Raw genomic sequence first — 14,544 nt, forward strand, 5'->3', positions numbered from 1 at the left:
GTTGCAGATTATTTTTCTGATCACCTTATCTATAAATTAATTCATTGTTTAAGCACAGATGATTGCTTTGGTACACTAATACACCACTAGTATGCAGCACTAAATTGGGACACAGCTCCTAGTTCTTTCCTATTTTTCTTGAGTAGTTTTTAACAATAATAGCTGTTATTTTTGTAATCTCCAAATTACGAAACAACACTTCCAGCTAACAGGATTTTCTAGTGGTTTCCATGCCTGCAACAATATCCCTACAAGACAACTGACTATTGCTTTCTCAATAAGACAGAGGTGGGGAGGTTAGTGGTGATGTATGAGCATGTGCGTGTTTGTGTGTGTGCCGAGACTGTAGCCTTCCCACGCAGCAAAACATGTATTTGAGTTTGTTTGCTTCCTGTTATTTTAACAGTTTCTGAGGCAGAGTGCTGTGTGAAACTCCGTCATTATACTGTTACCAATCAAACTTAAAAAATTAAAAGGGGTTATGATCTGCTGTCTTAAAATAAATTTACACATCCAGACAGCAGCGTGGCCCTGCAGCTGCACTTTTGTGCTAATCAGCCCCAGGCTCGGAGGAAACCAAGGTTACCTGCTGCTGAGACTATGATAATTAGCCAGATTGCCTGTGAGCAAAGATTAAAGATGGTTATTTAGCATCTCTGATTGTGGTTATGAGAACAAGGAAATATCACTCCAGGACCATGGTTAAATTGTGGATAATAGATCGGGGTTATTAGTTAAGTCTTGTTTCAAATTTGGAGCACACACAACACGCCTGTTTCACTTTCTTAACATTCTGACTGTGTGACATTGGCTTTTTTTTTTTTTTTTGCTCAGACTACAATCAAAAATATTTTGACAAAGCCTCATTAGACACTGAAAGTCTGTCTCTCAAGCTCTCAGGAGTATGAAATCAGAATTTAACACAATTGCAGCCATAAAACTGAACTTTTTAGTAGGAAATTTTTAACTGAGTTATTTAAAGGGCCAGTTTACTCAAATTAAACCAACAAAAGAAGAAAACTCTGGTAAACAATGAGAAAATATATTTAAAAAAAACCAAACTTCCTTCCTGAAACAGTATCTCTGTTACTCTGGATATAATTCACAGGACATGATGTGAACAGCCTTGAAGCAGTTGAAATCTCCAGACTGTAAAAAGCTATGGTACCAATCAAAAAGGGACATCACTTGCATCAGTTTATCCGTTTTTTGTGAGTTCACCTTTAGCAAGCGTCAGTGAAACGTAAGCATACATAACATGATCTTTTGTCAAGCAAGAAATTTTAAAGGAACACTTCACCTCCAAAATCATTATTTGTATATCAATCACCCACCCTGTGTTACTTTGAATTTGTATAGAAAACTTCATATCGAAACATTTCTTTAAAAGCTTTCACACAACAGCTTGTCATTTGTCGTTTGCGTAGTGCTTCCCAGAAACACTGCCCTTTCTGACGGGGAAATGAACTGAAAGTGAAAGTTATTGATGCTCTCTTCAAAGCTCCATTGACAAAAACAGTAATTTTACCTCACTGAACACAGGAGCTGCTGATCTACCGCTGCCTCTATCAGTTATTGTATTTGTCTTATTATGTGAATTTTATATTTTAAATGTGAGGTTAGATGTACCCAAGTCAAACAATAAATGAAAACAAACTACTGATTGAAGCAGAGGTAGACCACCTGCGCCTGTGCTCAGTGAGGTAAAGTTACTGTTTTTGTCGACGATGTCTGGCTTTGAAGAAAGCATCATTTCAGTTTCCCTTTCAGTTCTGTCCCCATCGGAAAGGGCTTCTCTTTTTGGGAAGCACTGAGCATAGAACTGGATGAATGGATGTTTTGATATAGTTTTTCTGTCATTAACGGGACCCCTATGGCTTCAATTCATGAAGTATTTCCTCTGTTCTTGGATTATCTGTTAATCATGGAGGTGTGCAAGAAAAACAAAATTTTCTTCACAAATTCAAAGTAACATGGTAACAAGTAATTGATTTACAAATGATAATTTGGGGGGTGAAGTATTCCTTTAATGTCTTTTAATTTATTGCTTTGATTTTACAGTTAGAAATCTTACTGTTTTGATTCACTCACCACTCTCATCAATGTATTTTTCAGCAATAAAAACCTCTAATAACCCACTGTACACTCCCCGCCCAGACACAAATGGCAATTAGCTAAAGCTAAAGATATTTCCCTAAGAGGTAAGTGGTGACAAACACAGGCCTTAAAAAGGGTGAAACTTGGACCTAAATTTGGCAGTGGCCGCAGACGTGACTCCAAAATAATGCTAACTGCTGTTTACTTAAACATTAGCCACAACAACTGTCTAAGGTCAATTTATGTTACAAATGGGTTCAAAAAGCTTAATAAAGTATTGATTCTAAACAGAGTCGGCTTACTCAGTTCATACTAACAAAACAGTATAAATAACATCAAACATAACCTACAACTCAAAATTTAAAGGAAAGCCTTGTCTGAAGCAAGTCTGACTGACACCACAGAGTGACGGGTGGCTCCGTGCAATGTATAACCAAAAAATTAGACTGACACTGCTCAACTTATTGACTCAAACTTGCCTGAGTCACACCATATCGGGCGTCCTTTTATTTTTGTCACCCACTACGACTCTGTCCTTGGACTACCCACCGTTCCCCTGCTGAGCCGGAGAAGATCACACACAAAACAACCTCGTGAAGCCCAGAGGACGAACGAAAGCTCTTGCGAACACCTGAAACCGAGCCAGAGCTGATCGATTCCTATTCTTTGCCGAGGAAAGCGCCGTCTTATGTAGATGGCCGAGTTTGAATGAGAAGAAAGGATCCAATTTCTCCCCTGGACTCTGCGGCTGTCAGAAGATAGGCTGTGACTGACAGCTCAGCGGTGCACGGCTCCAGCAGCTTCTTAAACGACAGCCAGAGAAGTAAACAGCGTCGGGCTTATCAGAGCAAAGCAGGAGCCTGGAGGGCAGCAGCTGGGCTGAAATGGGGGAGATTTTAGGCAGGGGCAGTGTACAACCAGCTCACTAATACAGCTCCGAGAAACAACCTGTAGCCTCAGTGACCTTTGATCTGTATCTACGCAGATGACCCTTGCGACTTAATGGATGAGTGAAGGTTGAGGTGAGATGACAGTTGGATTTCAAATGTCACTAAATGTCACTTTTGATTCTCTCCCAGATGTACAAATCGAATTTCACTGAGAAGCACAGGCGGTTAGCCGTGTTGTTGGCGATATCTTGCTAGCTTCACACAGACATGCTGACACGTTGATACTGTCTGCTATAAATCAAGCGCTTGTCCAAAAAACTGACTCCTGGTTGTCAGATACCTTTTGAGACTGTGTTGCAAAGAAGTCAAAGTTATTATCCCTCTTTTCTCCTTATCTCTCATGCCACTTCCTCCTCAAGTAATAGCTCTGTGAAAATCCTGACGGTGAAGCTACAGACTCCTGCCGGCAGTCATCTAAACTTTATGGTGTTCCAGATCCCCCCAAAAAATCGAATCAATATCATCTATCATCGCAAAGTTCACAATATTCACCACTCTAAGCAGTCACAACGGAGAGAGATATCGTCACTGTTATGTCTACAAACACAAAACAGGCCACCAGAGTCGTGGAGTGTATCTCTCTCTGCTGAGACAGTTGCTCAAGGCAGTAATGCAATCTGTCTGCAGCTGCCAATGTATTTGTGACACATCATGTCCTCCCCTGTAGTGACTGCAAAATGAGCAAGGACCACATGCTGAGTGGGAATATGTATCTGTATGTGAGTACAGTACACGCTGTCCATCTGAGAGGATCCGCATGTCTGTTCGCGGCGCATGTTCAGCAAAGAGAGGAGGAGACGCTATGGCAGGAAGGGGGATGAGAGATGCGGTGCGACGGGCTGAAAGATTAAAAGAGAGCATCCTAAGAAGCAGACTGCACTGCCTCACTAAGAGTCCCTCACCTGCTGTCCTCCTGGTTGATGATCATGTACATTTCCCAGGTAGTGTCTTCTGCGATCCCCCCATGAGGCACCAGCAGACTGATACCTGCAGAGAAGCAGGGATGCAAAAAAAAGAAAAAAAAAAAAGATCAGAACACGAAACGTGCACACATGACTCGCACACACCTGTCAGGCTGTCAGGTCGCTTTACTGCAGGTGACAGCCAGAGAGGTGATGGCACCAGGAAAAAGGTGACGGGAGCAAGTCCCCAAGGCCTTGTGAATCATCACTGGTAGCACAAACACACACAGTTTCTTAGACACACACATGCACAATATTCTACTGTATGATAAACAATTACTGCCAATCTACGCTGCAGTTGATAAAAGCCCTCAAGGGACAGGATGATGAATGTAGGCCATGAGAAAGAGCTGCCTGAATAATGAGGTAGACTAAGCATCACAGGTTTACATTACATATGCTTGTTAAGATTCTCTTCATAGTGTACAGTGTGTTCATTGATATGTTAACACTGGGAATGCTTGTGAAATGAACACACAAAAAATCTGCATTTGCTCTGCTTAGAAAAACTGAGAAATGCCAATGCTGTCTCACTCCATCACTTCAATAAATAATATATTCATGTTCATGTTACTTATTCGATCGAAGACGTTTCCACACATTCCCCGCAGACCAACACTGACAAGGTCAAACAACTTCAAAATGCAATACTAGATTCCCTGTATCAGCTTCGCTGTAGTTTCAAAGTGGAAACTTATAGATTTCAGCTTCTGTGTGATTTCTCGTTTTATGTTGAGGGATTTTCGGTTTACACACACAGACGTGTCGAATGGAATTTTTTTCCGCAGCGGGCTCACCTGTGTTGGGTACCACCAGCCTGCCTCCAGCATGACCGAACACAGCGGTTGCTTTGTGGAGGGGCCTGCTGAGAGTCAAAGAGACTTGTGGAGTGAAGAGGTTCTTGCCTCTTCTGCCCAGCGTCGTCCCGACTGCGACCCCTCTGTAGTCTGGAGCCAGGCCCCTTGGGAATGTCTGTGGGTGGGACATAACGTGGAACTCTGCCCTTTCTGCCACCCCTACAGATACAAAGACATAAAAGTGACTCTGTAGCAGTGAAATGATTTGAAACATTAGACTAAGAGAAAAAAATGGGAATGTGGAATCACTGTACACTGTAAAAAATGATAGCCCCATGAAGTAGCAACTTATTTCTTCCTTTTAACGTAGTAATGACACATTTGGATATTGATCACAAGTTTATAATTATTCAAAAGATTAACTTCAAGTTGCTTGTTCTTTGTAACGTGTGAAAGTTGTATTTGTTTGCTTGTATTTATTGTTGTAACTATGTTTATGCTGCTGTTTTATATATATATACATACATATATATATATATATATATATATGTACACACACACACACACACACACACACACACAAACACTTATACATATATTTAAGTTGTTCACTGTCTTGACTAATTGTGAGTTTGGGTGGGGTTGTCAACGTTCATTTAACTCACGTCTGTAAGTTATAAGTTTAACAATAGATTACAAGGGGTGTGGGGATGGGGGAGATGCCAATGAAATTCAAAGTTTCTGTGTAGCTGCCATTTTTTAATAAGAAAGGCAACAAGACAGGAGCCCGAAAGAGTAAGCTAAGTTGATTTTATTCACTTTTTTTAAGGCAACAGGTGAAGTTACATCTCTAACTTTGACAGACTTGAAATGTATTGCAGTGTACAATCAGATTTTTAACTCCAAAAGCAATGTAAACTGTAGGTTTAAAAAAAAATTATGGATGTAGACACAGTGACATCGTTTTGTGGACTCCTGTTTTGAAGCTTCGAGTTCGACAGTCTTGGATTTTTTGGGTGCCAGTAGTGATGGAGGAGGAGCGAGGGGTGGATCTAACTTACAGACTGCAGCCCCACGCATTATGCAACTTCCAAGCCGTAACAAATTGGTATACATGCCATACAGTTGTCATGAATGTTGAGACCAATATCATTTTTTGCACCAGGCAGTAAACATGTTTATTTCTGCTTCAAAGTTTGGCATTTGGCATTGAAATTATGGTCCCATTCTTTCAAAAATGACCACAAATTTAAAGTGGTAAATCGGTTTCACTGTAAACTGCACAAAGGACAGCTTGACAGGCATAGCAACAGTAACTAAGGAGGATGGCATTGCAAATGGTCAATTCTTGATGCCCCTCAAGGTGATGACCATTTTTCTTTGTATGACAGCTTTCTTCAAGATTGCTTCAAAGCATGTTCAAAGCATGATGGATTATGCTTTAACCTTCAGAAGCAGAACATCATATTACTCTGTAATTCTTGCCTTTCCAAAAGTGGTTGGCGACCATAGGCACTGACTTTCAAAACACTTCTATTCTCTGACCTTTGACCTTGAGATCAGGCAACGGGTCGAGGAGCGAGCGCTCGGCCATTAGCTCCTTGTCAATAGAGTCCTGGAAACACATGGGGCTGGTGTAGGTACGTGACACTGACAGATCCGGTTGCATGGATGAATTAATAAGCAGGGGGTTTGCTGGAAAACACACAGAGAAAAAGTGATATTTACTGTCAACAATTAGACGCCTTTACGCAACAACTACATTAGCAGAGAATGGCTTTAAATGAGACTTCCTCTATTAACAACAACAAAAAAACAAACCTAAAGCATGTCATGACAACTACTTTTTTAATCCACCTGTGAGTATTGCAATAATGTCATCCCCATGGAAACAGGAATAGCTTTCACCTGACTGTAACAATGTCTCAATTAAAAGCGACAACTGGCACATTGGAAATTGCTGGGGTGTAGTAATATGCTTTAATTTGATGTCATGGTGATTTAAAAGAATGCTGTGACAATGTGAAGTGCCAGTGAGTTACATTCTAGTTTAATTAACAGAGTTTACTTTGTGAATATAAGCATTTTCCTTTATGATGCACTGAATCAGTCACATAATGTAGCCATATGTAGAGAAAGATGCCCCCCTTAAACCAGAGTCATGTCATGACATGGCAGTTAACTGTTAAATAAAAAGCACTTGAATGTAACAGTAGCATGTGCAGGAGGATGATGCATAAACCAACACACTACAGGGAGAAATAAATTGGTAGAGTAGCCAATTATGATGTTGTAGCACAAAAATGAAAATCTTTTAGGCCCCCAGCTCAAAATGCATGGTCAGACTAAATAAAATAAACTGAAATCCCAACCCTGATTTATTATTGGATTATCTCAGAGCCTTGCAGGCTTTCCTTCAGGCATATTGTTTTACTTCAGGATGTCGTCCTTCAGCAAGCTTGCAAAAAATGTTGGCTAATTCTTGCTATCTAGCAAATGCTAATGTTTGCTTGCTAGCTACCTTATAATATGTAGACGTTAACTACATACACAGTGGTGCAGAGGTAATTAATGAAGTGGGTATACTACTAGGGAGATGGGTAGGGTACCGAGAAAAGTAGGTAGACTTCTACATATTCCAATTCTTAAAAAAGGGGAAAATGTTCACAAAACTATATTCATAATTAGGCCTTTAATAATTTAAAATTTGTAAATTCTGAGACAAAATGTACTAAAATCCATTATAAATATTTGTTTTTCTGCACTTACTAAAATCCATTATAAATATTTGTTTTTCTGCACTTTTTAAAAGGAAATTTTCTTGTTTGTTGCAGTTTTTTTTTTTTTTTTTTAAATTTTCAGGTAATTTTCTTGTAACTCTTTTTTTTTTTAAACTCATTTGTTGCTAATTTTTGGGCCATGTCTTGCTAAGTTGCTCATTGCCTTCACTCCGCATATTTTAAAGAAAAAAACCAAACAATTTGCTAAGGTTTCAAACGATTAATGGAGAAAAAACTTTTTTGTCTTTTCAAATCAATCAAATAACTCCCCCCATAAATCTCTGATCATCATATTTTAGGCCTTTCAAAGCTTTTTATGTACAACTTAACATAAATACATAGATTATATTTTAATTAGATCAGTTACCCTCAAACGGTTCTGGAGGAATAAATCTCATGAACGCAGCAATTCAATACATGTGATGAGTGTAGATTTAGAGCCATATATTGTTTAGACGAGGAATTAAGGGGAAGGGTGCATCTTCCTCCATCTTACCCAATGTACGTTGTACTGGAATCAAATCACAGGACTTTGTGGATCAATCAAGAAACACAGAAACAGAGAGAAGAGATTATAGATAAGATAAATGTGTTTATTGTGAGGTGAAATATTGCTGTGATTAATGACGCGTTGACAGCTGTTTCAGCGAGCGTGAAACGACAATGTAAGACACGCTTAAGTAAACAGCGTGGTTTCTCTTAATGAGCAAAGAAATGTTTATTGTCAATTTATTTTGCAAGGAATTGGGCGAGCTGTTGTCATCGTGACTCATGATCAAGGACGTGATTGCAAAGAAAAAAAGAAATGAAATGATTACAGTGGAACTACTGTGGCAGCGTATAGCTGGCTATAGGGACGGGAGGGCATGTTGGATTTTTACGGAGGTTGGGCGGTTTTAGCCCCTCTATCAAGGAGAACAGGGACCAAGATTAAAGCTTTCCCTGGCTCCTGCTGTGTTATCAAAATGAACTTTATTATGCCCTGCTGAGAGCTGCTGCTGTGGCGACCCATAATGCCAGCCTTGTAAAAATATGCCTCAATCTGTGGGGCAAAACACACCACGCCTCTGAGCTCTGATGTTTCTGTGTTTGGAGCCACGGGGCCACAAATGCTCCATCCGGGAGCCCGGTGGAAAAAAATGAAAACACTAATAAATTACGTTTTTAATTTTGGATCATGAATAATTAATGGAAGTTTTGTCATATGTAACATAATACCCAAAACAGCCCATAATGCCACAAACTACCCTGATGGTACGCCTCGTTTAATATTTTGCTGAAGTCACAGCACATCTAAGTAATAATAGATAAGAGTTCAATTGTAAAATTGTTAAGAGCCCAAAATGTGCTTGTTACCATAACTTTTTAGCGAGCGTTTATTGCTTGGGGTATACTGATGTTTGCAATAAAGAAATAAATGCATGGTGTACTTTTTAGATTTAGTTTTACACTGCATGTGTTATTGGACATTTAGTGCACTGCAGCACTGACAACCAGAAAGCTCATGTAAACAAAGTGAAAAATTAAATCCAGTCATTTTAGCCCCTAAAGCATTTTAATAATTGATGTAGTTATATCACAATACAAGGTAGTGCATGTATAATTCATAAATATATACATTAATAAACATAAATACAAAACTGTACAGCTCACTTGCATGATCTGTGGTTTGTATTACATGCAATGACATTAATGTGTGAGAACATTTACAGTATAGGAAATGGAAATTAAGAACTATAAAGAATTAGAACCACATCTTGTGATCGGCTCAATGTGTCTGTGGGTGTGTGTGTGTGTGTGTGTGTGTGTGTGTATGTGTGTGTGTGTGTGTGCTTTATATAATTTGTTCCCTTATAGACAAGCTGTAAAATGAGACTTGCGTCTGGTCTCCCTTCTTCATTCATGCGTAGTTCTTATGTTTGAAGGAGAATGACACTTCATTTATATTATAATGGCACCTCACTGTATTACGAGGAAAAAAAGTGCAGACCTAATTTGATTTCAAACAGATTTTCAGGGTCTTTTGAATCATAAAACTAATTAAAACAGTGTGGTTGTGACTGCAGTTAAAAAGCTACTTTTCAGTTTCATTTTTTTTATTTTTTCAGTTTTAAATAATAAAACAACCCAAATTCTTATGTTTTTGACTATGACTATGACCTTTAATGATATATACATTAAAGAAGCACTATGTAGCATTTAGTGGCATCCAGTGGTCAGGATTGCAGCTTGCAACCAGCTAAAACTTAACCCATATGCCCATGTCCCAAGGGTGAACTCATGGTTTAAATTCCTTCAGTGTTCACTGGAGATTTTGACCGGGGGCTAAGTTTATTCACAGAAGTCTCCTCCTCTCTAAGACAAACAGACCAGGTGATTTAAACTTGTAAAAACACTGAATAAAGAATATGATACAAATAAGTGTTCCTCTGCGACATTCACCTTGTTGCAGATGGACTGCTAGCAAAGCACATACTAATATGTATTTAACTTTTACACTCTGCCTTAAGAAACAAATACTGTTCGTCTTGATGCAGGTGGGCTGCTAGCCTAGCATCTGCTAATGTGTGCTCCCCTTTTTGCTCTGATAACTTAAGATCCAGATGTTCAGGAAATTTTTACCAGGGGCCGAATAAGCCACAGTGGTGTCTCCCTCTCCAAAACAAAAAGGCCAGGTGAACTAAACCGATAAAAACACTGAATAAAGCCCTGTCATGTCAAAAGTCAATGTTTTTCCAATGCTGCTTAGCTTGCATAGGGGCTACTAACTCTGGTGGTTTGTCCATTCTAGGCTACTGTAGAAACACGTTGGGGCAATATGGCAGCCTCCATAAACTTGCTTCTTAAAGGGTTCATTCTAAGGTGACAAAAAATTAAAGAAAAAATATTTTTATATTCGATTTCTGCCAATATATCTCTGTAAATCCCACACACTTGACTCCCAAATCCGTTTAGAATTGCAGCAAGCACATTTAATGCTGTATTTTCAAGGTATGTGCACTGAATGCCAGTTGTGCTTGTCTCTGTTTGGTCATTTTCAGGATCCAGATGAAGCCACTTGTGCCAAGGTGGGCACAGCTGGGGTTGTATTTATGCAAATAAGGTGGTGGAGAACAATTTTAGTACTTGCTTGTAACTGCGTTTTAACAACCTCTTACTGCAAAGTCAAGAGCAAAGAAAACTTTTTGTATCTTTAGGTGGTGAAGAGGCTTTTCAAAACCACATAAACCCCTTTCATGTGTTTCTAAAGTCATTTAGATTCCTAGTGTGGTTGGAAAACTTTATTACCAAGTATAAGTTTAAATGCATATCAAAACAATAAAGTCTGCACAGAGTTAAATTAAATCACTAAATTAAACCACAGCTGTTGGGGTCTACAGTATATACTGTATGGGGTCTTTCTCTTTTAGTTTATTAACTACCTGTGGCTATCATACAGCAGCAGGAATGGTAGGTGTGTTTCAACTCTGCTCTCTTCAATTTATGGTTTGTGCTGAGTGTAATTATGCAGGAGTCAAACAGTGTGCATATCTTAATGAATTAATTAAATCAACTAACACGGCACCACACACTAGGATATTATCCACACCACTTGCTATACTTTTCTATACACTATACTGGTAATACTAGGGCTGAAAGTAACATTGTTTTTTATTATCTATTTATCTGCTGATTATTTTCACAATTAACTGTTTAGTCTATAAAATGTAAGTTGTAAAAAAAGGATCAGAGGAGCAGCTGCTGTAGGTGAATGCAAACTTTTAGACCTAGCAGAAGAAGTAACACGTTTTATTGTGGCAGGCTGCCTTAAATAAATAAAAATAAATAAAATAAAAAATAAAAATGATATTGATAAAAACGATATTTACAGCCAGGTGTCATGATTATAATTTAAAAAACATATTACAGAACTATAACAATTTAAGCACTTTTTCCAGGTCTCTTTTTTTAAAAAATTTTTTTAAGTAAAGGTTCAGGTCATTTTCTCTCTTTTTTTAATTTTTTAATCTTAACCATTTCCTTGTCATTTTTCTGGGTTATTTCTTATTTTGCTTCTTATTGCCTTCTTCCCATGTTTTTTAAACAAATAAAGCCAATTTGCTCAGGTTTCAAAGGGTTAAATATTATATCATTATTTAAAACATTGTCTTTTCATTTCTTTTCTATCTACCTTCTATTATTTCAATCACGAGTAACAGTCTTTTGTCCACTTCTTCATGGATACAGTCTGTGGTGGGAAGCCTATGTTGACAGTGGGATGTAGCATTTCATGGCTCAATTTTGAGTGCAAATCGGATTTATAAAACACATATAAAGTCAGTGGCTCACCTTGACGAGAGGTCTTGAAGCTGAAGGACTGAAAGCCCCCAGTGAGGGCGGAGGAGTCGATGACATCAACACCGTACTCGCTCTGGCTCCTTCGGTAAAGAGTGACAGCAATGATCAGCAGCACCACTGTCACCACCCCCGCAGCAAGGCCTGAATACAAGGCCACATCACTGCTGCTCTCCACACCTTGGAAAGGAAGAGTGAGTAAGAGAGAGATTTTTAAGCCACTCTTTTCGCTTTTGCTTTCTATGTCTTCTTCGCTTAATTAGGACGCTGGGAGACATTTTCTCCCAGAATAAACTGCAAATGTGTGTTGCTGAGGAACATTGGCTGACTTAAAGATATGAAAGTCTTTTATAGGAGGCAAGTCTACCTTGGTTCCAAACTACTTTAGTGCATTTTTTTTTGTTTTCTATTCCTTGTCTGCCCTGCCTCCTGATGCACAGCTTCATTGTTCCATCGTGGAGTGTTAAAGCTACTAATGAGGAACCTCGGAAGGAAGGCGATTATAATCAACCCAGCACCTGACTGTCATTTCAAACACTGCTTGGCTCTGGTGTTGGAGGCACTCTGCGTTCCGCTGGGATAATGTGACAAAACCAATTCATTAAATTAGCTCATCGGCAATGATTATGCTCTATCTGGTCCCACCAGTACTGCAGCATCCAACTCCACAAAGAGAAAAGAATGAGTGGGAAATAAAGGGGTTGCTAGCTTGTTCTTGAAAGATAATGAGATCTGCGCTGAAACAGGACATGCTGAGAAATCCTCTAAGTAGCCTGAAGCTCAAATGAGGAGAAATTGACAAAATATGCAGAGCGGCATTAACAGCTACAGTAGCAGGTTAATTGGGGGCTTGGGAAGTTTTGGCAGCCTGGCTGCATTCTTTTTCCCGTTTCTGACAAACAGAAATACATAAATGTGTTAAAGGACAATAAGGAGAACATGTGCCTGTGGCTTAGGTAGGAAACTATGCAGCAGTAATCAACTCATAAATGGCCCATTACCCCATACAGCAATAATGCATTAAGCAGTGGATATACAGCATTAAACCACAGGCTGCTTGGCTTGAAATGCTACACCTGATGTATTCAAGGATAATGGTTTAAGTGGAAATTTACAGCATACTGGCAAAACAACTGAGGTAATAATGCAGAAGATTCAGTTGACAGAGCTGTCATTAATCATAACTGTTATTAAAGGGACAGTTCACCCAAAAATGAAAACTATCTCCAGCGCTCAACAAAACAGTCTGATGAATAGCACTACAGGTGAGAGGAAAAATATGTGTTTTTGATTTTGGGGTGAACTGTCCCTTTAAGATTATTGTACCTGCACAATATTCTACAATGTCATTTTTCAACAACACAGGAGTAAAGGGTATTTAATTCAATTACTGTCTACGTACATAGACAAATGACATGATCCCACATGTTATTACAAATGTTGTAAAAATGGATGTCAAGGCTGGAGGAAAACACTCAGTAAGCATTCCAGTCTTCTGTCTAATCATTTCAGCTGCAATAAGAGAACAACCACCAGTCAGACACATCTTCTCTGTGACACCAATATCACAACCAGCCTGGAAATCCAATGCTTTTAACGGAAATACATTTCTTTTCTTATCTGCTAAAATACATGCAATGAATAAACATATTTAAAAAAAATGCTTGTATTCTCCACATATTATTCAAACATATTGTATTCTACCTGTCTGTCAGAACATCTGAAAAAACTCTCGCCTCTATTCTAAATAAGGGAGAATTCACTATGAGTCATGCAGAGTGTGTTAGTTTTCATAACCCAACTGTCAGAGTGATTTATCCCTCTTACACCATGGCTGCTTTCCAGCCATCAGAAAATAAGTATTGTTTCCTATTTTGTGGCAATGCGCTCTCTTTGGGTAAAAATTACTGATTAGCCTGGCTCAAACACCAGTCGGACATATTTCTCTCACTTACTGCCAGTTCATCCTGCTGATAAAGGTCTGGTGCATCAGGGTCCTTAATAAAAAAAAACACAGTGCAGGCGCTATTCTTGTCAAACATGGACTTTATGCTACAACACTAGTAAAAAGTAAACCGTGTAGCCTAGCAACAGCTGAAACAAGCAAGTTAAAGTAACATAAAAAAAGGTGATGATGAAACTAAATAAGTGCAGTGAGGCTATCTGACCCCCTCTAGCCAATCAATCGCAAGTATTGTCTGCTCACTGTATAAACTAAATGACAATCTTCTTCCAGGCCATGGTTATGGGCAGTGATATCTTTACAATAATATAACACTAAGTAATGGAAGCAGAGGAGAAACTCACCCTGTGGCTTCGCATCATGCAGCAACTTTCGATCTGCAAAGACAGAGAAACATCAGAATTTCTCTTTGACCTTTTTGAATGCTACAAATCTTATTTAATTACTCCTTGTGGGTGCATCCATGCCTGTGCGCGCTGTGTGTTTTGTATGTAAAGTGAGGTGGATGAATAATGAAGATGGATGATGGCGCTGGTAATGAGCATGATTATAATGACTATCATGATCTAGCCCCACACTGCCAAAAATTACAAATAGTAAATCTATAATGACATAGTCACTGAACACAATGGGACTGACAGTGATGACACTAAGCTATCG

The 14,544-nt window shown here is 38.9% G+C and overlaps 1 protein-coding gene across 1 annotated transcript in view; it reads right to left on the reverse strand.

The window, feature by feature from the left end:
* Nucleotides 1–14,544, reverse strand: part of LOC121960063 (netrin receptor UNC5D-like) — a 296,895-nt gene that overhangs the window by 24,891 nt on the left and 257,460 nt on the right. Inside the window, exons 11-15 of the mRNA XM_088070697.1 lie at nucleotides 14,229–14,261; nucleotides 11,916–12,101; nucleotides 6,352–6,501; nucleotides 4,807–5,025; nucleotides 3,950–4,034 (exon numbers count right to left, since the gene is read on the reverse strand). Coding sequence (XP_087926823.1) covers nucleotides 3,950–4,034; nucleotides 4,807–5,025; nucleotides 6,352–6,501; nucleotides 11,916–12,101; nucleotides 14,229–14,261 — 673 coding nt within the window. The remainder of the gene's footprint in view (nucleotides 1–3,949; nucleotides 4,035–4,806; nucleotides 5,026–6,351; nucleotides 6,502–11,915; nucleotides 12,102–14,228; nucleotides 14,262–14,544) is intronic.

The sequence above is a fragment of the Plectropomus leopardus genome, chromosome 20 (genome assembly GCF_026936395.1).
Source record: "Plectropomus leopardus strain MGB_pleo_1.0 chromosome 20, ASM2693639v1, whole genome shotgun sequence".
Lineage (NCBI taxonomy): Eukaryota > Metazoa > Chordata > Actinopteri > Perciformes > Serranidae > Plectropomus > Plectropomus leopardus.